This window comes from Leopardus geoffroyi, chromosome C1 (assembly GCF_018350155.1).
Source record: "Leopardus geoffroyi isolate Oge1 chromosome C1, O.geoffroyi_Oge1_pat1.0, whole genome shotgun sequence".
NCBI classification, from domain to species: Eukaryota; Metazoa; Chordata; class Mammalia; order Carnivora; family Felidae; genus Leopardus; species Leopardus geoffroyi.
This window is the reverse complement of record NC_059328.1, coordinates 167,154,467-167,177,340: the sequence shown is the minus strand read 5'-3', so window position 1 is coordinate 167,177,340 and position 22,874 is coordinate 167,154,467. Positions and strand designations below refer to the sequence as shown.

Below are 22,874 nucleotides of genomic sequence, written 5' to 3'. Positions count from 1 at the left end.
TGTCCCCAATTGCAAAACATGCACATATATAATACATAAATATGGTTTTGGCTATGGTAAGTAGGTCTTACAGGTAACAAACTTGTCAGCTTAATTTGCTACTGAGGGGTACTCCTGTCTGTCAACAACCTAAATAGATTTGCATGTCTTTTCAGTTAATTGACAATATTGAATAACTATTTAAAAAATTCTGAAATGTTCGGGGCGCCTGGGTGGCTCAGTCAGTTAAGCGTCCGACTTCGGCTCAGGTCATGATCTCGCGGTCCATGAGTTCAAGCCCTGCATCGGGCTCTGTGCTGACAGCTCAGAGTCTGGAGCCTGTTTCAGATTCTGTGTCTCCCTCTTTCTCTGACCCTCCCCTGTTCATGCTCTGTCTCTCTCTGTCTCAAAAATAGGGGCGCCTGGGTGGCGCAGTCGGTTAAGCGTCCGACTTCAGCCAGGTCACGATCTCGCGGTCCGTGAGTTCGAGCCCCGCGTCAGGCTCTGGGCTGATGGCTCAGAGCCTGGAGCCTGTTTCCAATACTGTGTCTCCCTCTCTCTCTGCCCCTCCCCCGTTCATGCTCTGTCTCTCTCTGTCCCAAAAATAAATAAACGTTGAAAAAAAAATTTTTTTTAAATAAAAAAAAATAAATAATAAATAAACGTTAAAAATAAATAAATAAAATAAAAAATTCTGAAATGTCATTTCCATTTGATTTTTAAATAGGCTTTTATTAGAATCTACTGTTATTTTTCTTTAAAAATGTTTTTAAGAAGTGCCTGAGTACCTCAGTTTCTTGAGCATTGGACTCTTGATTTCAGCTCAAGTCATGATCTTATGGTTTATGAGTTCAAGCTCTGCATCGGGCTCTGCACTGACAGCACGGAGACTGCTTGGGATTCTCTCTCTCTCTCTGTCTCTCTCTCTCTCTCTCTGCCCCTCCCCCGATCATGTGTGTGTTGGGGGTGGTGCACGTGCACACATGTGTGCATACTCTGTCAAAATAAATAAATAAACTTTAAAAAATGTTTTTAAGTGTTTTTAATTTTCATTTGTATTCTCATTTTTTTAAGCTAGAGGAGCAGTGTCAGAGCCTAAAGGAGTTTTACCAAACTGAAATCCCACGGAAGGAAGAGGATGATGCTGAATCCAAGCGTCAGTTTGACTCAGCTGAAAAGCAGTGGCAGCTATTTTTAAACAGGAGCTTTTTAACTCAAGACCTAGGGCTTGAGTTCCTTAATTTAATAAATATGGTAAGAATGATATTAAATGTGTCACACCTTCTGCAAGGATTACTATCAAAGTCAAAATCATAAATTCAAGTTCAACTGCCTGCTAATCAACCTTGCTGGTTTAGGAAGTTTTTTTGTTTGTTTGTTTGTTTTAGCTTTATTTAACCTAGAACAGTCCTAAAGCCCAGCATTTACATGCTTATTTGGTCTTAGACTTTCTATTAATTTATAGTGAAGGCTATGTTTTCAGTAAGGATGGATTTATTTTTATTTATTTTTATTTATTTTTTAATTTAATTTTTTTTTTAATTTACATCCAAGTTAGTTAGCATCTAGTGCAACAGTGATTTCAGGAGTAGATTCCTTATTGCCCCTTACCTATTTAGCCCACCCCCCCTGCCACAGCCCCTCCAATAACCCTCTGTTTGTTCTCCATATTTAAGGGTCTCTTGTGTTTCGTCCCCCTCCCTGTTTTTATATTATTTTTGCTTCCTTCTCCTTATGTTCATCTGTTTTGTATCTTAAAGTCCTCATATGAGTGAAGTCATATGATATTTGTCTTTCTCTGACTAATTTCGCTTAGCATAATACCCTCTAGTTCCATCCACACAGATATAATGAAGGCTATTTTAACTACTAAGAAGAAAGAGTGACTGTCATCCAAATACAACATTGCCACTATTACACAGAGACCTCAGTAGAGGTTCGTGCAAAAGTTCTGTGTTATTTTGAGAATATGTAACAAGGTCTTTACAAAATTTCCAGGAGCTTAAGACAATATCTAGGATGAATCATCATTTGAAAAATTTCATACCATAGCAGGTCTTTCCATAGTGAAGCTCCATTATATTTAGAAATGTACTCTAGGGGCGCCTGGGTGGCACAGTCGGTTAAGCGTCTGACTTCAGCCAGGTCACGATCTCGCGGTCCGTGAGTTCGAGCCCCGCGTCGGGCTCTGGGCTGATGGCTCAGAGCCTGGAGCCTGCTTCCAATTCTGTGTCTCCCTCTCTCTCTGCCCCTCCCCCGTTCATGCTCTGTCTCTCTCTGTCCCAAAAAATAAATAAACGTTGGAAAAAAAAATTAAAAAAAAAAAAAAGAAATGTACTCTAAATTTTAGTTAAGTTGTATTTGTAAAATACCCTAGAATCTTTATATCAACCTGTGGCTGATAAAGTTCTCTACAGAGTTTTAAAAAATAGCTACTCCAACTCTCCTTTAATGCCTCAAGTATCTTCCTAATGAAACTGCTCATTTCATTGTTACAAAATCCCAGCTACTAGACACCTTTTTTTTTTTTTTTTTTTTTTTTTTTTAATGTTAAGCCAAATCTGTCTTTGTATCTGTTTCTGACCCTCTGTAGCTACACAGGGGAAAAAAATTCACATTTAATTCTTCTTACACAGGTAAGTCCTTCAAACATTGAAAACAGTTGCTATGTCTAATCTGAGTTTTTTAGGCAGCTAACCACATATAAATCCTTTCCATCGTTTGTGAGACAGTTTCACTTCTCTCTGCATCCTAATTATCCCTCCCAGAATTTTCTATGGTTTGCCAAAATCATTCATGAAATGTAACCAAAAAGTGAGGTACAACATCAACACAAAGTACAACAAAGTGGACATCATTTTTTACCAAGGAGTCCTAAGACTATGCTAGCATTTTTAGCAATAATTTCACTTTGCTGATTCATATTAGGCTTGTGATCAAATACAACTCCCATTACATTTTCATTGCAATTCCTGTCAAGCTAGATCACTCCCATCTTATATTGGTCAAGCATTTATCTTTCATATACAAATGTGGGCCTTTATATTTATTTATTACTATTTAATTTCATTTTACCTATGATTCCATCTTATTAAAGTAAACTTGACCCTGCTATCTACTACATTAGCCATCTTTTCTAAGTTTAAGTCTATATATTTGATAAGTAGGCCTTCTATGACTGCAAGTAGAGCTTTAATAAAAGTGTCTATGGGGCAAGTTGACGTCCCAACCCATTCAGCAATTGCTTGATTAGACAGTTTTTTTTAAACAATCACAGACACTTCCAATAGTACTTTATTTCAACCATTAATTCGCAACTTTTTTCCTAAGTCTGTAGTGAGAGAGACAGCTCAAAGAAAGGTCTGCCTACAAAGTATCCTATCCATTACATAAGTATAATTTGACATAAATCAGGTTGACTCCTTGTGATCAGGGAATTCTTCCCAAAGTGCTTACAAGCTTCTTGATCGATGATGAACTTACTGCACTAATTATCAATGTAGGGCTTACCAATCTGTAAATTATGTAGTCCATCCTTTTCCCCCTGAAAACCAGGGCATTCTCCTTTCTCTAACTTTCTGGCACTTTTCTTATTTTCTGTGGATTTGCAAAGATAACTGACATCTGCAATTTTCCCAGTGCTCTGAAATGTGATCAATCTCAGTCTGGAGACTGAATTCATCTGGAAGAATTAGGTTCTGTAACTCTTCTCATCACTCTGAGCAACTCTTTATCTTCTCTAGCTCAACCTTCGTGGTTTGAAGACCATTCTTATTAAGTCTATGTGGGGAAAAAAAGTATTTATAGTGCTGATTTATCTAATACTATTCTTAAGCATCAGAGAAAACTTGCTAAGCAATTCGCCCATGTTCTTAATGTTGTACGGGTGCTTTACTGTAAAAACAAATTAAGTGATTTTTCATTTGGAACATTTAGAACATGTATTATCTATTGATCTGTCACCTTTCACATTTTTACTTTGTTCGTTATATAGTCTTTAGTCTCTTAATTGTGTACTTCTCTAATTTACACCCAGAAGGAATTCAAATATTTGCAAATTGCATTTTTGTCTATCCTTTTTATTATGACTTCATTTCAGAAATTTACTTTTCAGTTATGAAATTTCCAGTTGTATCTTTTTTTAATTAGATTTCAATTACCAATGCAATTATCTCTCCTGTCCTCTCTACATCTGTCCTGTACTCTCTTGATCATATTAATCATGGGTATTTCAAAGTGTTTGTCAGCTAACTCCAACATCTGAGCCTGGAGTTGTTTCTGTTGTCTACTTTTTTCTCTTCGTTTCCAGTCATGTAGCCCTGTGTTGGCAGGACTGGTGAATATTCATCAAATATCAGACATTATGTATAAAAACATATGCTTTACCTCAAGATCCTTAAAAACTGTCATATAATAAAATTCTTCCTTACTGGTAAGAATTAAGATCCACATAATAGTTAACTTTATTGGTTCAGTAACATTCTGTGATAGGAAATCATTGGTAAAGCAAGTAAAACACAGTTTTAATTTCTTCATATTTTTTGGACCATCAGGATTTCAAACAAACATTATTGTTGAAATGTGGTAACCAGTTTGTGGTTGCTAAAGAGGAAGAAGGCCTGCTGGCATTTTCCACTGAATGTTCTGCTCTTGATTGGGTTCCTGTGGCTCATCTTTTCAAGGTTGACACCGAAAATTTTTCAGTTCATCTAAAAAATCATCAAGATCAGAGAAATTGATTTATGTGAGAACTCTGGGCAGACATGTTAATGAAAGTGCTAATTTACTAATATATAGCAGTGAATATCAAGGATGCTATCTAGGATACTGCCTTCCTGTTATCAACGTGTCTGGAAAACAAGACACACCATTCATTGTGCCTGAATCCAAATGGAAAATGGGTAATTTAGTACCCTATTAGATATGATTATGGCAATTTTTTCCATGCCCCTAAACAGAAGTAGAATGAGTAGCATGTTTACTAACTAGACCTTGGGCAAATTATTTAATCTTGGTGAGTGGTTAAAATACTCAAGTCTGCCAAGTACATAATCACTCTTCTTGAATCCTGCTAGCTAGATAGCACAAATACTACTGTACACTCCCTTTTCCAGGCCTCACTAGAATCATACCCTGCTGATTATAGTCGACATTGATATGCTGCAATTTCCAAGTTTACATTAAATTATATATTATATTTTATTAATAGTTTCTTAATAATATGTGAAAGATACCCTAACTTTATTTATAGCATCTTTTAAAAAAATATTGTTCAGGATGGGTTCTGCTGAAGTTGTCTGATATCTTTCATGATATATTATCATCTTGTTAACCATAGTTACAACATATATCATTTTATTTCTGAATCCCCAAATTCATAGGAGAGATTTTATTTAGAACTTGCAATTATATTCTTTTGTAATTAATTGGCACTTTATAATGTCTAAATTAATATAAAAATATAAATGTGAAATATTAATGTCATTTAAAATAATTTAGAAATAAGATGGTCTGTTAAAATACTCCAGCACACATTCATGACACTGTCTTCTGACTACAATCTAAAAGATCCCTTGACTTCTAGATCCCTAGCTGTAATTGTGATTAGAGTAAAACCTTGGATTATGAGTAACTTGTTCTGCAAGTGTTCCACAAGATGAGCAAACATTTCTAATACATTTTAACTTGATAAACAAATGATGTCTTGGAGTACAAGTAGGACGTGATGCCGAATGTCGCACAATCACAACTGAGCCAATGGTTCTTGAAGTTGGCTTTGATATACAAGTGCTTTGGATTATAAGCGTGTTTCCAGAATGAATTACACTTGCAAACCAAGATTTTACTGTATAGAAATCTATGCACATTTGCTCCTGAGAAATTCAAGGATTTATTGAGAAAGGCTAGCCATCAAAGTAAAAAACCATTGTTTTGTCAACTAAATATTCTTCTGCATTTTTTTTTTAATGTTTGCACTCACAAAAAAGTACATGGTCTTACTCTTTACTTCTTTTATTCTTCTGACTGCAACTGAATTTCCCCTGTTTAAAACCATTGTTTATAGGCTTTCAAATCAGGCAGCCAGAACATGTAGAAATTGGACATGTAGAAATGAAGAGGACTCTGAATTTAGATGTTGTGATTCTGATTAATAGTTTCTTAATAATATGTGAAAGATACCCTAACTTTATTTATAGCAGGGATTTAAAAAATATTGTTTAGGATGGGTTCTGCTGTGTATTATAGGTGCATAATAGAGATAAAAATACAGAGATATATAGATGTACATTTCAGTTCTTACAAAAGGGAGTAGCTTTAAGAACTGTTCACAAAGAAAATTTGAAATAACTGTAGTATATACAATGGGATAGTTGAAAGAGAAAAGCAGACCCCTCATATTTCCTGGTGCTGAGACTTTGACATATTCTAATGAGTTATTTAACATTATTTACAATGTTAAAATAAAAGATGGAATATACTTCAAAACTTATGCATTAAAATAATCTTAACTTCAACATTTCTGGATCCTGACACTCATTTAATCACCCCTTAAGCCCCAGGAAATAACCAGACTCTGGCCAGGGGTGGAGAGGGTGGGGAGTCAAACACTACTGGATTTTAAAGTACTCAGGACCTGGTGTCCGAGCTTAGACCAGAGGTTCTGAGAGCCCCGCTGTGCCTTTACACAAGCATTCCAGATTTGTCTTGATCTCAGAACCATGCTGTGTGGTGGCCATGATCAAGTGTTTGTCTCCTAAAAGAGTGTATACAAAAATGTTGTGTCTCTTGGGGAAGAAAAGCCATTATATGGGTTATTAATTTAACAGGCAAAAAAGAATGAAATACTAAATGTGAAAAATGAAGTGCACTTTATGGAGAACACTATGGAAAGCCAGAAGGCAGAAAGAGAAGAACTCAGCCACCTTCGGATGACATGGCAACTTAAAGCCACAGCAAGCAAACCTGTGAAACAGCAGTGGGGAGCATTCAAAGAACAACTTAGAAAGGTACAGGAACATGCATGGATATCATTAAGTCTTAAAAAGGAATGAAATTCTGATGTACACTGCAACATAGAAGAGACTGTAAAACATGATGCTAAGTGAAATAAGGCAGTCACAAAAGGGTAAATGTTGTATGATCCCACCTACAGGAGGTACCCAGAGTCGTCAAATTCGTAAAGAGAGAAAGCAGAATAGAGGTTACCAGGGGCTGAGGGAAGGAGGGAATGGAAGTTCCTGGTAAATGGGTATGGGGTTTCTGTTTGGGATGGCAAGAAGTTCTGGAGATGGTGGCGATGGATGCACAGCAATGTGAATGTCCTGATGCCACAAAACTGCACAATTGGCAAGTGTTTAAAATGGTAAATTTTGTTATGTGTATTTTACCACAAAACAAAACAAAACAAAGTAAAGGAAACCCAGGGCCTGTGCTTTTGTTCCTTGGTAGTTTAGGACCACAGAATCACTTGAGGTAGTGAGTGTTTTCATGAGGACTGAAAAGTTTGATGATGCACCAGTCATCACTGGATTGCCAATGGTGTCCAAGAACATAAACACATAACTATCTAATATATATTTCAGACCACTTACAACTTAAAACTTCTTCAGGAAGCACTTATGCCTGTGTCTGCACTTGACCTTGGAGGGAGCCTCCAGACCATTTTAGGTCTACAGAAAAAATGGAGTGAAATGAAGCCTCACCTCCAGGTGAAGAAACAGATTGATGGACTTGGGTGAATGGGAAAAAAAATCAAAAACTGTTCAGTTGAGATTTACCTAATTAATTTTAACAGACTGGTGAATTGTTATTTTTTAAACAAAAGCATGGTTTGTCTAAAGCTCCACTTTTTTTTTTAAATGTTTGTTTATTTATTTTGAGAGAGAGAATGAAAGTGCATGTGCCCACACTAGAGCAGAGGAGGAGCAAAGAGAGAGAAGGAGAGAGAGAATTCCAAGCATGCCCTGTACTGTCAGCGCAGAGCCTGATATGGGGCTCCATCTCGTGAACCATGAGGTCATGACCTGAGCTGATATCAAGAGTCGGACTCTCAACCAACTGAGCCATCCAGGCACCCCTAAAATTACACTTTAAAAACACATTTTTCTTACTGTTTTTCTGCACTATTCTGTATTTGATGATACACAAATATTCAGGCTACAAAATGCCTGATATATTATCTTAGATTATTTGAATTTACATTAAGCTATCACATATATTCATTCTAATTATTTCCCTATAGACATGTTTTAGATTAAGACATCTCAGAACAAGGGTGAGCAAGCTCTGACACAGAGGCTCTGCTCCCCTTTGTCCTTGAAATCACCACTATGATGTCACCATCCCCATTCACTGGCACCCCAGATTCCTACCACTCTCCCAGGAATCTTGCTGTGCTCTCCCATTCTCCCTCTCAGAGAGCCCTCAGAAGATGAGAGATAAAACCATGAGTCATGTTCCCAGGCCCAGACTGCCCATGCATTCCATACCCTCCACCTCCTGCTGCTCCTAAACCTGATACAGCTGTCAAAAATATTTGCCAGTCATGCTGTCCTCTTGCCTGACTTCTTGTTCTTCACTGCAAAGTTAAGATATCTGCATTGCTGTTGGTTGCTACTTCAAAAATGTTGGCTTTAAAGAATGCCAAATCAGAAGACTGAAGATTCCTTTAGGGAAGATCTATTTCAGATTCTTTTTTTTTTTTTTAATTTTTTTTAACGTTTATTTATTTTTGAGAGACAGAGAGAGAGCATGAGTGGGGAAGGGGCAGCGAGAGAGGGAGACACAGACTCCAAAGCAGGCTCCAGGCTATGAGCTGTTAGCACAGAGTCTGACACGAGGCTTGAACTCATGAACCATGAGATCATGACTTGTGCCAAAGTCAGACACTTAACCAACTGAGCCACCCAAGCACCCCTATTTCAGATTCTTTAAAGGTAAAACTGATATAGCATAAAACTACCTCCTACACACGCGCACACACACACACACACACACACACACACACACCATTGTAGCCCATGGTGAAGTCTTTTCTATAAATTCTTAGAAAATTCAATTAGCTTACATGTTAGCTACTTTGATATACCTTGTGTTATATGCCTACTGGCATTTTGTGTATGTATGCATGCACGTGGCCCTGCACATGCATGCATGAGTAAATTCTTCTAAGTCAGGGGCCATTCCCAAGCTTCATTACTTCTGTCACTGTGGTATGCATATATTTGATGCCCCTATGCTTGATTTCAATTTGAAGACCTTTATTAGGCTACTCTTCTGCAAAGTATTTCCTTAGCCTAAATGATTTCCACTACTTTTCTCCTTGATATAAGCTCCATCCCTGACATTATAGTGGCTTCCTCTTTGAGTTGTCCAGCATTTGCAAGTTCTATCCCAAAATCTGGATTCCTACAAGGGGTATCTGAGTGGTCCTAGGGAAAAGGAAGCTGCTTTATCCCTCTCTACATGTGGTGTCTATTTGTGGATTCTGGGATGACTGTTTTTAAAGTAGCATATCTACCACATTGCTCAGCTGGTAGTTCATTCTGATCATTCTGTTATCATGGAGGACAAATAATTCCCCCAATGTATTTTTAGACTTGTCTTCTCTTTATGTTTTTATCATACTAATTCTAGTTTACATTAAATATCAGAGATGATCATGGCTTCATAAAATATCTAAAATGCATTCATTTAGGGGCGCCTGGGTGGTGCAGTCGGTTAAGCGTCCGACTTCACCCAGGTCACAATCTTGCGGTCCGTGAGTTCGAGCCCCGCGTCAGGCTCTGGGCTGATGGCTCAGAGCCTGGAGCCTGTTTCCGATTCTGTGTCTCCCTCTCTCTCTGCCCCTCCCCCATTCATGCTCAGTCTCTCTCTGTCCCAGAAATAAATAAACGTTGGAAAAAAAAATTTTTAAATGCATTCATTTAACAGATAACTGGAGTATTTGGTGTGCCACAGAAATATGTGACTTTCTATTTCACCACCTAGCTTTGAAACAAGTTTTTTGCATTTATAGCAAATTTTTTTTTAATTTCTAAGAAGATGGGAATAGAATAATGTATCCTTAGCATCAAACACAAAGCCTGGATTAGCAAGGATGGGGTGGGGCTGACAATAAATAATAGTTAGCAAATGAGAGAATAGTGATTGAGACCTTCCCATAGTCAGTTATAAAGGAAAACGCTGTCTAAAAGCTGGATATCTTTTATTTCTTTCAACTTCTTTAGCAACTGAACGTTGAAGTTCAATACATTGTAAAAGAATCAGAAGAGTTAACTGGCAAAGGAGCCCCTGTTAAAGAGAAGTCTCAACAACTGAAGGAGCTTATTCACCTCCATCAAAAACAGCAAGAGAGAATCCAAGATTATGAAGATATCCTGTACAAGGTAGTCCAATTCCATCAAGTTAAGGAAAAGGTAGGACTTGTCATGGATATCTGGAAGACCCTCAGCTCTATTTTTTTTTATTATTTATTTATTTATTTATTTGAGAGAAAGAAAGAGAGAGAGAGCAAGTGAGCAGTGGAACAGGCAGAGAGAGAATCTCAAGCAGGTTCTATGCCCAGCGTGGAGCCCAAGGTGGGGTTCGATCTCATGACTGTCATATCATGACCTGAACCAAAATCAAGAGTCATATGCTTAACCAGGTGCCCCAAGACCCTCAGTTTTAAATTATGAAATTAGAAGGGCACCTGAGTGGCTCAGTCAGTTAAGCAGTGAACTCTTGATTTCAGCTTAGGTCATGATCTCATGGTTCACGAGATCAAGTTCCACATCAGGCTCACACTGACAGTGCATGGAGCCTACTTCTGATTCTCTGTTTTCCTCTCTCTCTGACTCTCCCTGGTTCGCACTTGCTCTCAAAATAAAGAAATAAACTTTAAGCTATTAAATTAGAAATAAATTATTGTGTAATAAAGGCCAAGTTGCTTTTTCTGGTATCAGAAGTTTTCCACAATCTGGCCTTTAACTTTTTCTCACTAGCTTCTATCCTCCCTTACATTCCAGCCAAACTGAGCTTTTGTTTGTTCCTTAAAGATGATGCACACCTTCCTCACTCCAAGCCTTGACTCTCAGGCTGCTATTATCTGACAGGTCCTTTTTGCTCTTCTCTACTATTTAAACTCTATCCTTGCTTCCAAAAAGCCTACCTTACTTGGAGTGATTTGTTTCTTTTCTAAATTCCCAGAACTTTCATAGTTTATCTCACACATCTGTCATTTTTAGTATCTTGATTCTTAATTACTTTTTCCCTTCAAGTGTAAGCTCTCTGAGGAAAGAAAATAAATTCATGTGTTTTTTGGGTTTTTTTTTTTTTTGTATCTTAAGTACCTGACATTAAGGAGTGCTTAGTACAGGTTCAAGTTATTAGCTTCTACTTTCTTTTAAATGTTTACTTATTTATTTTTGAGAGAGAGAGAGAGAGAGAGAGAGAGCAGGGAGCAGCAGAGACAAAGGGAGAGAGAGAATCCCAAGCAGGCTCTGCATTGTCAGTGTAGAGCCTGATGAGGGGCTCAAACTCACAAACTGTGAGATCTTGACCTGAGCCCAAATCAAGAGTCAGATGCTTAGCCAAATAAGCCACCCAGGCATCACGTTATTAGTTTCTATTAACAGAAAATGGAGATGTGTTGATATCCCTTTAAAATAGCCTCTGAGGGGCGCCTGGGTGGAGCAATCGGTTAAGCGTCCGACTTCAGCCAGGTCACGATCTCGCGGTCCGTGGGTTCGAGCCCCGCGTCGGGCTCTGGGCTGATGGCTCAGAGCCTGGAGCCTGTTTCCGATTCTGTGTCTCCCTCTCTCTCTGCCCCTCCCCCGTTCATGCTCTGTCTCTCTCTGTCCCATAAATAAATAAACGTTGAAAAAAAAATTAAAAAAAAAATAAAAATAAAAAATAAAATAGCCTCTGAATTTACTTGGATCACAAGCCTAGATCTTGCAAAGGTTTTAGGCTATAACCTTCTTTAACAGAATTGGTAGTATTAGTTCCTCAATTTTACCCTCTTGGTTTGAAGCCCTGTAACATTTATTTGTCTATAACACTAGTAATTATAGATGAGCTTGGCAACATTTTGACCAGGTAGTAAAATCGGTTATAGGAAGTAGGCTTTTTGTTTAAAAAAAAAATCTGTCTTCCTGAAAATATGAAACCCATGTTAATTGTTAACATCCTAAATTTCAGCTGGGTCATCTCATCAAATCAAGAGAAATGGAGTTTTTAGAACAGCCAAAGGAGCTGGAGGATGGCCACGAAGCCCAGGTTCAGCTCTGTCGCTCTCAGGAGAAGCAGGCACATATTGAGCAGCTCCATAAACTGGCCCTTTCCCTGGGAGTGGACATCATCTCTTCAGTACAGCGACCTGTAAGCAGCTTAGAACACCATCATTCATATCTAACTAAAGCTGAGAGTTGGGTTTAATATCAATGAAACCAGGCAGATTGCCTAGTACATGTTAAGTTAAAAAATACATTAAGCCACTGGGATAGTTATTTGTGGTGAATGTCTACCACCTATAACAAAAGAAAAAATATTTAAGGAGAAAATCTGCTTATACAAGTCTTGTTTTATATACCTATTCTCATGCTAATTAAAAATAGAATTATAGAGTTGTGTTGTCTAATATGGCAGTCAATTTTTCACCTTTGAAATGTGCCTAATGCAATGAAAGAACTGAACTTCTAATTTTATTTATTTTTAATTAATTTAAAAATTTTAAACTGACAGTGTAATTATGGGAAAACTTTTATGTATGTTGGGAACAGCTTGGGTATGTGAATCTACATTTTAAGTTATCAACTATGAAATTGGAATACAGATCAAGTATTTCTGACAGAAGTTTAGCAACAATTAACTAGATTTCAAAGACAGTATAAAAACTGTATTAATATTTTCTACATTTGGTTACATATTAAAATGATGATATTTGGACATATTTGGTAGAACAATCCACATTATGAAGATGAATTTCACCTGTTTCTTTCTTACTTTTTAATATGACTACTACAAAATTTTAAATTATTCATGTGGCTCAGATTATATTTTGATTGGACCAATGCTGCTTTAACATTTCAGATCTGGAAGGTATTCTAGACATAAGCCAGCCCACAACACTCATTTTATAAAAGAAGCATCTGAGGCCCAGAGAAGCTGCTTAAGCCATGAAAACTCAGAATGGAGGAGTCTCCTGGCTTTGCAGAAGGCTTGGGCACCAGTCATTGGACATGTTTTATGCCAGTGGACTGACATTAACAAAGGAGTCTAAAAGAGAAGAGAATATTTCCAGATCAAATTTTTCTAAATAATATATTGGACTCCGATTTAAAAAAAATCCCTTTCTAAATTCCTTAGTTTAGTGAGAAAAGATTGTTTTTTCTATCCAATATGTATAACATTAATAAATCATAATGGTCAATCTTATTTCAAAGTTCATTTAAGATATCCATTAAACTATATGGAATGCAAAGAACATAATTTTTTTTAAGCTAAAAGACAGAAATACAAAATAGAATCAGTTTTTACCAAGAAGGAACTTTCTTTTTAAAGAGTTTTATTTTATTAGTAAAGATATTACAAAAAAAAAAAAAAGTAAGACATCTCACTTTGCACAAATAATATAAATTGTTCTCTAACTCTTGTCTGCCTTGGCCTCAGCAGCCCTCTGTGCTGAGCAGAGATTGGTGCACTTCCATAATGAATCTGAGGTTAAGTTCAAGTTGACAGGAAAATTATAGTGCAGAAGCTGAAGGTTTCCGATGCATATTTTATGCTTTTGAAGTAAAAATTATACCTTATAATAAACGACATCTTTGAAGACTTGGGTGTGATGAGCAAATCTTCAAAACTTAAGTTTCAAGACTGGAAATGCAATGGTTTGCCTTCCCTGACATGTTGGTGTCTGGCTTCTTTCTGAAATCATTACAGCATATTCAGATATGCTTGAGGTAAAGTAAACCAGGAACCTAGTTTTTAATGTCCTCTATGAGTTTCATAAAGCAGGTAAATAGCACATCCGTCTCATTGCTGTTTTGCCCGTTCCCTTTGTCACTTGCACTTCCGTTCCATTTTCAGAACTGCTCTAACATTTCTGCCAAGAACCTGCAGCAGCAGCTGGACGTCCTTGAGGGGGATGGTGTGAACTTGCGTTCCAAAGCCGAGGAGTATGAACGGACCCTGATCCGCTGCTTGGAGTACTGCACCACAAGGGACAATATAAATGAGGTGGGGTGGTGGGAGTGAGCAGCGATATTGCCAGAAGTTGCTCTGAACCTAACGCATGTGGCTCAAGTGTTTGCACCCATGCACACACAATCAGGCGACCATTTATTCAATGTTGACCTTTAATCTACCAAGCAATAGTCTCAGGGCTCTGAAAGTTTGAGTAAATTTCAAGCACCCAAGTCAGTATGTTGTCAATGAATAGAAAAACCTAGAATGTACCATTATGGCCTTTTGTTTGTTTCCTTATCCCCACCCAAGGCTGTACAGCAGTTGCTTGCTTGAGTGGATACAGGCTGTCTCCAGGCAGCCAGCTCCAACCTGCTGAGATTCTATTTAAGCACCATTGACTCATAGTGAAGGGGGTGCCAAGGGCCAGGGGAGCAGGCTCTTTGCCTCAGAGGCTACAAAGTATTATCACCAAAATCAAGTGGCTGGTTTCATGTTTACTCAAATGAAGTAGCTTACTGGCAAAACAACTTCTAGAGAAAAAAAGAGTAACATGAAAGTCATCCTCTGCATCCATGCTCCCCCTCACGAACACATAATTCTACCTCCTCTTCCTCAATTCTACCCAAACCCAACCCCCAAATTTGTAGTGAGTCACAGTCACCTTCCCCTAGTTAAACTTCCATTTAAATAAACCTACCCTGGGGGAAAAACACAGATCAGGATGGCAAGGGTCCTGATTTTTTTTAATTTACATCCAAATTAGTTAACATATAGTGTAACAGTGATTTCAGGAGTAGATTCCTTAATGTCCCTTACCCATTTAGCCCATCCCCCCTCCCACAACCCCTCCAGTAACCCTCAGTTTGTTCTCCATATTTATGAGTCTCTTATGTTTTGTCCCCCTCCCTGTTGTTACATTATTTTTGCTTCTCTTCACTTATGTTCATCTGTTCTGTGTCTTAAAGTCCTCATATGAGTGAGTCATATATTTGTCTTTCTCTGACTGACTAATTTTGCTTAGCATAATACCCTCTAGTTCCATCCACATAGTTGCAAATGGCAAGATTTCATTCTTTTTGATCGCCAAGTAATATTCCATTGTGTGTGTGTGTGTGTGTGTGTGTGTGTGTGTGTGTGTGTGTGTATATATATATATATATATATATATATATATATACCACATCTTCTTTATCCATTCATCCTTTGATGGATATTTGGGCTCTTTCCATACTTTGGCTATTGTTGACAGTGCTGCTATAAACATGGGGGTGCATGTGCCCCTTTGAAACAGCATACCTGTATTCCTTGGATAAATGCCTAGTAGTGCAATTGCTGAGTCATAGGGTAGTTCTATTTTTATTTTTGTGAGGAACCTCCATACTGTTTTCCAAAGTGTCTGCACCAGCTTGCATTACCACCAGCAGTACAAAAGAGATCCTCTTTCTCCACATCATCGCCAACATCTGTTGTTGCCTGAATTGTTAATGTTAGCCATTCTGACAGTGTGAGGTCGTATCTCATTGTGGTTTTGATTTGTATTTCCCTGATGATGAGTGATGTTGAGCATTTTTTCATGTGTCGGTTGGCCATCTCAATGTCTTCTTTGGAGAAGTGTCTGTTCATGTCTTTTTCCCATTTCTTCATTGGATTGTTTGTTTTTTCGGTGTTGAGTTTGAGAAGCTCTTTATAGATTTTGGATACTAACCCTTTGTCTGATATATCATTTGCAAATATCCTCTCCTATTCCGTCAGTTACCTTTTAGTTTTGCTGATTGTTTCCTTCACTGTGCAGAAGCTTTTTATTTTGATGAGGTCCCAATAGTTCATTTTTGCTTTTGTTTCCCTTGCCTCCAGAGGTGGTGTTGAGTAAGAAGTTGCTGCAGCCAAGATCAAAGAGGTTTTTGTCTGCTTTCTCCTTGAGGATTTTGATGGCTTCCTGTCTTACGTTTAGGTCTTTCACCCATTTTGAGTTTATTTTTGTGTATGGTGTAAGAAAGTGGTCCAGGTTCATTCTTCTGCATATTGCTGTCCAGTTTTCCCACCACCACTTGCTGAAGAGACTGTGTTTATTCCATTGGATATTCTTTCCTGCTTTGTCAAAGATTAGTTGGCCGTATGTTTGTGGGTCCATTTCTGGGTTCTCTATTCTGTTCCATTGATCTGAGTGTCTGTTTTTGTGCCAAGGGGTCCTGATTTTTGACTGAGAACTGACAGCAGAAGACAAGGTACTATATAATTCCAGACTTATCTCCATTTAGAGTAAAATGTTTCTGAGTCCATTAGTTGTAAGTCCATTACAAAAGTAGGTACAGGAAAAGGAAGCAGTAAAGCTTCTCTAACATTCTGTTAGCCTCAATTTACACATTTTCTCCAAAGTTATCTTCTTTCTTCCCATCGTCCTCCTCCTTCTCCCCCAACCTGTCCCCTGCCCCTTTCCCCTCCTCTTCCTCCTCCTCCTTCTTCTTCTTTGGTAAACTTTTGTTTTGCCAAAAATCTCTCTCCTTGCAGGGATGTTCAGGGGAGACTAGACTGACTGAAGCCACAAGTGGAGGAGGCTAAGTCTTATTCCTAGCTCCCTATGGCTGTTTCCATCTTCCTGAAGTGCTGTGGCATTTATGGAGCTCGGTCCCCCTGTTCAGGCCCTTCCCACAGTGGTTCTATTTACAGGCTGCCTCGTGATGTGCCTCTGCTGGGAGCCAGCTAGCCAGGATGACAGATGTACCTTGTAGTCACAGTAGGGACACCCCAGGATTGTCTGTACCGTAACAGGAATGAGCAACCAGATACATGTGGGTTTGCTTTAGGAATCAGATAACACTTTAACATGATCTTAAACATTAAGAGAACTAGTCTTCCCATTTGCTTCTACTTCGTATCCAACTAATCTTTGATGTAAGTTACAATTTCACATTTAAAAGATCTTTGAAAATCTTTGATCTATTTCTTCTTTCCTTCTTATAGAAATGTAGTAGGCATGTCACAGTTTAGCATCCACATCCTGGAATTTCCTACCATAAGCCTAATGGGAAAATAAGCAGAAGGAATATTTTCAGTACAGTTTAGTAAAATAAATGTATGTATGCTCTAGTTTTATTGTGAAGATCAAAGTGCAGATGGGTGATTCCAAGTGGTGAAAATATTTATACACTTAGAAATTTTTTTAATGCTTTATTTATTTATTTTTGAGAGAGAGGGAGAAAGAGCACAAATGGGGGAGGGGCAGAGAGAGAGAGAGAGAGAGAGAGAGAGAGAATCTGAAGCAGGCTCCAGGTTCCCTGCTATCAGCGCAGAGCCCAACAAAGGTCTCAAAGTCAGAACTACAAGATCATGACCTGAGCTGAAGTCGGACGCTCAACTGCCTGAGCCACCCAGGCGCCCCTAGACATTTTTATTATATTATAGTTATTAATATTTGGTGTAGGTACTTGAAACATTATATAAAATTAAAAGCAATAGTTTACACTACTTTTTGGTATAAAAAAATGAAGTCAGACACCCCACTAGGGAACTAAACCAAACATTACATTTGATTTTTTAAGTTGATTGGAAAACACATTGTTTTGCTTCTAATGTGCTTAAAGTGCTTCTTGGAAGTTCACAGATGCTGAGTTGAAATAGATTTTGAAAGATCTCTACTTTGACATCTTCATTTTTAAGATGAGAAAACTGAGGTGTGTAAGATTTTCACTTGAGCAGTGTGCTACCAAACTGCAGAGTTTCTGTTCATGTTGTGTTAAGGAGTCAGCTTTGGGCCAAAAGCTCATTTATTGGGCATTGGCATTTATTGGGCACCGACACACTGTCACTTGCTAATCTCAGAGTTCATTACTCGTTCCTGTTTTAGCCCATTCAACTACTGCATGGTCTAATGTTCCACGGATCCTTTTTCTGTGTTTTCCTCTTCTAGCCTTATTTTACGACCTATCTGTTACAAGCTGTTTATATGCTGATGCTAATAGCACAGTTCCTTTGATGATGCCCTAACTAACTTGCATGGTTATAACTGCACTAAAGGCCCTCAGAAGAGGACTCAGTACCTCAAGGCAAAATGAAATGGGCTGTTCTAAATATGATTTTTTAAAATTTTTTTTTTCAACGTTTATTTATTTTTGGGACAGAGAGAGACAGAGCATGAATGGGGGAGGGGCAGAGAGAGAGGGAGACACAGAATCGGAAACAGGCTCCAGGCTCTGAGCCATCAGCCCAGAGCCTGACGCGGGGCTCGAACTCACGGACCGCGAGATCGTGACCTGGCTGAGGTCGGACGCTTGACCGACTGCGCCACCCAGGCGCCCCTTTAAATGTGATATGATATTCTGTAAAGATAAAGAACCATGGTTTTGCGCCTTGATTATCTTTGGGTAAAATATTCTCATTGTCTAATTTCATACACTATGTAAGACATAGGAAATTATAAAATCTCATTTTGTCCACATCTACCTTCACAGCCTTCAGACTGCCAGATTTTGGGGAGTTTTTTTTTCATTCATTTTACCCAAAGATACATTTGTATGCATGAATGTTGAATTTCACTATATATTTTCTTGCCTGGCAACATAAATAAGCTGTTAATACACAAGGCATTTACAGACACTCTCTGTGGTAATATGTGACGGAACACTATTAGTTACTCATTCATTTACACATCTTCATTTAGAAATGTAATACGTTAATATTGAGCATGTTTTCTACCTGCAACTTGACCAAAAAAATTACTTTTACATTTATATAATGTTCATGGAAATTTGTAACTGGAGTCTATTTATGGGTCACAAATAACTACCTTGCTGAAAAAAATAGCAATGACAGAATTGGGTTGGTGTCCATTCTTCCAAAATAAGTTTTGCAAACAGAAGCTTTCATATAATTTTATTTTTTTAGCCAGAAATTTTTATACTGCAGCAACATCAGGAAGGTAGCAGAAAAAGACTTAGTGCACATATAGTATATTCCATATGTCAGAGTCTCATGTTCCACTTACACACATTTTTATGTCAATTTGGGTGAGTCGGTCATCTGAGTTCCAGGGATAGAAGGCAGATTAGGAGCAGTAAATTAGAATCGAGGGAGAGACACGTATCCAACTAATAAAATCAGACTTCCTGACATTGTATAGCACTTTGCTATTGATTGACAAAATGACCATGGAGAGTCACCCACTGGCAGGACAAGAAGCAGAAAAAGAATGCATGGATGCGGAAAATATGCAATGGGGCAGCATTGTGGTATAGTAAAGGTATTCCAGATTGATAGCCCTCACTAGTGATTTTAAGAAAAAACTAAACTATCATCATTCAACACATATCACCAACGTGGCTACTATGTACCTGACCACAAGACTACAACAGTCCTCAGGAAACATGGGGTCCAGAGTGAATTAAAGCCCATGGGACTTCAAGTCACAATGAGTCGTGACCAGGCCACACTGTGGGTCCATTCAGAGGGTATGTATAAGAGAATAGGAAAGATTATAATTTGTTCTGAAAATGCCCATCCCATAGGCATAAAATGTGTTAGAAGTTTGGTGTTTAACATCTGCAAAGTGACTCTTTTTCCTGAAGAATATAGAGAGTTGAAGTTTAAAATCATAGTTTTTGGGCGCCTGGGTGGCTCGGTCGATTAAGCATCTGACTTCAGCTCAGGTCATGATCTTGCAGTTCGTGGGTTCAAGTCCCTCATCGGGTGAGCTTGAGCCCCACTTTGGGTGAACATGAGTGTTGCTTCTCTCTCTTTCTCTCTCATTCTCTGCCCTTTGCTCACTTGCGCCCCCCCAAAAATAAATAAAATAAAATAAAATAAAATAAAATAAAATAAAATAAAATCATAGTTTTCATGTGCAGAAAATAAAACAAATATATTATGAAGACAGTGAACTTGCAGAGTTTGTAAAATACCCATTACTGAGACATGCTGCCGCGTCCAGTGTCAAATGGAGCACCCATCTTCTCTGTCCAAGCTGCCCCACTTCTGCTGCTACAGTCCTGGCCCTGAGCACAGCAGGCAATGGTGCAGTTGCCAAGCAGAAGGAGGCCAAGGGAGCCTTGTCCCCAAATCTCACCAGGACTTAGGCTTAATATTCTACCCATAATAATTGTAGCAAATCATTCAGGTTGAATTATGAAACTTTGGGTCCTTTCATTTCAAATGCAAGTATCCCTGGGCCATAATAACTGTGAAGCCTCTGTTACTCAAAATGAACACCAGAAAGTTTTTTTCTAAAATGGGCGAAAGGATGGGCAAGAAATGAAGCTCATGAAGTGGACCTTAAGAGAAATGGACTGTTGATTTTGTATTTTTGATTCTGGCCAAACCTGTGCCATAGGTCCAATGAAAGGCTTTTGTCTTTAAGGTGTTTCCTTAGTTTTAAAATATCCCATTTCCCTCACATAAATTGGACTTGCCAGCTCCAGACTCGCAATAATACATTCTTCTGCCAAAGCAGCCTTGACCAGCTTCGTCAAGACTAAGAATAGCAAGCCAGCCTGGTTGTCATCAGCCCCTTTTGCTTCTGCTTCTTCTCAAGGAAGCTTTGTTCATTCCTAACCCTGAGAGAGGCTTACTGCTCCCTGGGAAATCTGGTGACGATGTTCATTCTGCTAGTTTCAAAAGAACTACAATTAAAAAATTTTTTTTAAATGTTCATTTACGGGGCGCCTGGGTGGCGCAGTCGGTTAAGCGTCCGACTTCAGCCAGGTCACGATCTCGCGGTCCGTGAGTTCGAGCCCCGCGTCAGGCTCTGGGCTGATGGCTCAGAGCCTGGAGCCTGTTTCCGATTCTGTGTCTCCCTCTCTCTCTGCCCCTCCCCCATTCATGCTCTGTCTCTCTCTGTCCCAAAAATAAATAAACACTGAAAAAAAAAAATAAATAAATGTTCATTTATTTTTGAGAGAGAGAGAGAGAGAGAACACACACACACACACACACACACACACACACACACACACAGATAGAGTGCAAGTGGGGGGAGGGGCAGAGAGAGGGGGAGACACAGAATCTGAAACACACTCCGGGCTCTGAACTGTCAGCACAGAGCCTGATGCAGGGCTCGAACCCACAAGCCGTGAGATCATGACCTGAGCTGAAGTCGGACACTTAACCGACTGAGCCACCCAGGTGCCCCCAAAAGAACCACAATTTCAAAGTCTTAATACTTTTTTTCCTAATTATACCTCTATTAACTTAGTCTGCATATTCCATAACAAATATGGAGGAGCTGAACAAGTAGATAGATTGGAAAATCACATTATTCATTAGAAAAAGAAAATGCTCCTAGTGTTTTAAAGACTTTTAGGAAAAGTTGTTAATGTGGATTATAACAACATTAAAAATTTTCTAATAGGGTAAACTCTCCCGTCCAGCTTTGGGTGTTCTTTCCTGCTTATGTCCTCCTGTTGAGCAGTTGTCTTGGCCATTTTCACCATTCCCCATTGTTGACAAGCTAACTAAAGTTAGAAACAGCTGCGGGAACAATGATCCCATAGCCAAGCGACCATGGCACTCAGTTTCTTTAAAAATATGACAAGTTATATGGGGATTAGATGGGAAGTTAAGTTTTCATGTTGGAACATTTAGGTAAGAAATTTAGGCATGATTAGATTTTTCTGAAAATCTAGTTGCTAAAGGCAGTTTGTTCATGTTGCCTTCCATTTGTATCTGCAATAGTCTGAAATTTGATCTGGGAAAGGTACAAGATTTAAACTGCATTTCTGGTGGGACCAAAAGGAAAAAGTGCCAGCAACTTTGTCAAAGGAGCTCATGTGTCAGAAAGAAGTTGAGTCCGTTTCACATACCCATAGTGCCATGAGCATTCTTTGGTCTTATAAATCATCTTCAGTGGAAGTGCATACATTCTGAAGAAACAGAAATAAAATTGTGCTCATCATTTACCAGTCTTAAATTTTTTGATCCAAAGTAGATTTAAAATTTCATGGTTTAGAATTACAGTGCTAAGGCTCAGCCTTTCTCCATTCATCACATAGTTTTCAAATAGATGTTGATCTTTCCCATTTAAACAAGCCGATGTAATCCAATGATTATCAGATTGATGACAGAACCCCTCTTCCTTTCTCTCGACTGAAGTGTATAATATATATCATGTTCCAATAAGAGAAAAAAAGAATATAACATTTTATTTTCCAATGGATACGTGTTAGTGACAGGACATATATTTTCCCTTTCTTTCTTCTTTTCTTATGTTTATTTTTATTAAAGATAAAAATTATGTTTTAAATTGTGGTAAAATACACGTAACATAAAATTTACTACCTTAGCCATTTTAAGGGTACAGGTTAATGATATTAAGTATATTCACACTGTTACACTACCATTACCACTCTCCATTTCCAGAACTTTTTCATCATCTCAAGTAGAAGTTCTGTACCCATTAAATAATAACTCTTTATTGAGACCATCTTTTTTAATACAAGAATCTGTGGTTTCCTCAGATAGTTGCTGATTGTGACTTTGGGGAAAAAAGTTCCTGCCAAAGCTCTATGTGAATAATGCAGGATGTAGTCCCTTTGTATTTTAATCCCATTTGTTTTTCCCCCCACTAAAATAAAACATGTGCAGATTAAAACACTGAATGTCAAAGAAGTTAAATATTTATTGGTTATTTCATAAGTATAGCAACAGAAATATGATCTTCTCAAATATTTTCCTGAGTTCTAATAGAGAAATAGTTTTCAAATTTTGGAACTATAGTTCTTTCCACCTCTTCAGAATGT

The 22,874-nt window shown here is 38.2% G+C and overlaps 1 protein-coding gene across 4 annotated transcripts in view; it reads left to right on the top strand.

Annotated features, from left to right (window-relative positions):
- The window catches only part of CCDC141 (coiled-coil domain containing 141), a 207,975-nt gene that overhangs the window by 156,858 nt on the left and 28,243 nt on the right, over nucleotides 1–22,874 (top strand). For 2 of the 4 annotated variants that reach the window (XM_045480374.1, XM_045480373.1), the window contains exons 12-17: nucleotides 1,054–1,233; nucleotides 6,807–6,986; nucleotides 7,563–7,688; nucleotides 10,209–10,397; nucleotides 12,163–12,342; nucleotides 14,050–14,199. In XM_045480374.1, the coding sequence (XP_045336330.1) occupies nucleotides 1,054–1,233; nucleotides 6,807–6,986; nucleotides 7,563–7,688; nucleotides 10,209–10,397; nucleotides 12,163–12,342; nucleotides 14,050–14,199 (1,005 nt within the window). The remainder of the gene's footprint in view (nucleotides 1–1,053; nucleotides 1,234–6,806; nucleotides 6,987–7,562; nucleotides 7,689–10,208; nucleotides 10,398–12,162; nucleotides 12,343–14,049; nucleotides 14,200–22,874) is intronic. The other 2 variants (XM_045480376.1, XM_045480375.1) reach the window with 2 other exon arrangements.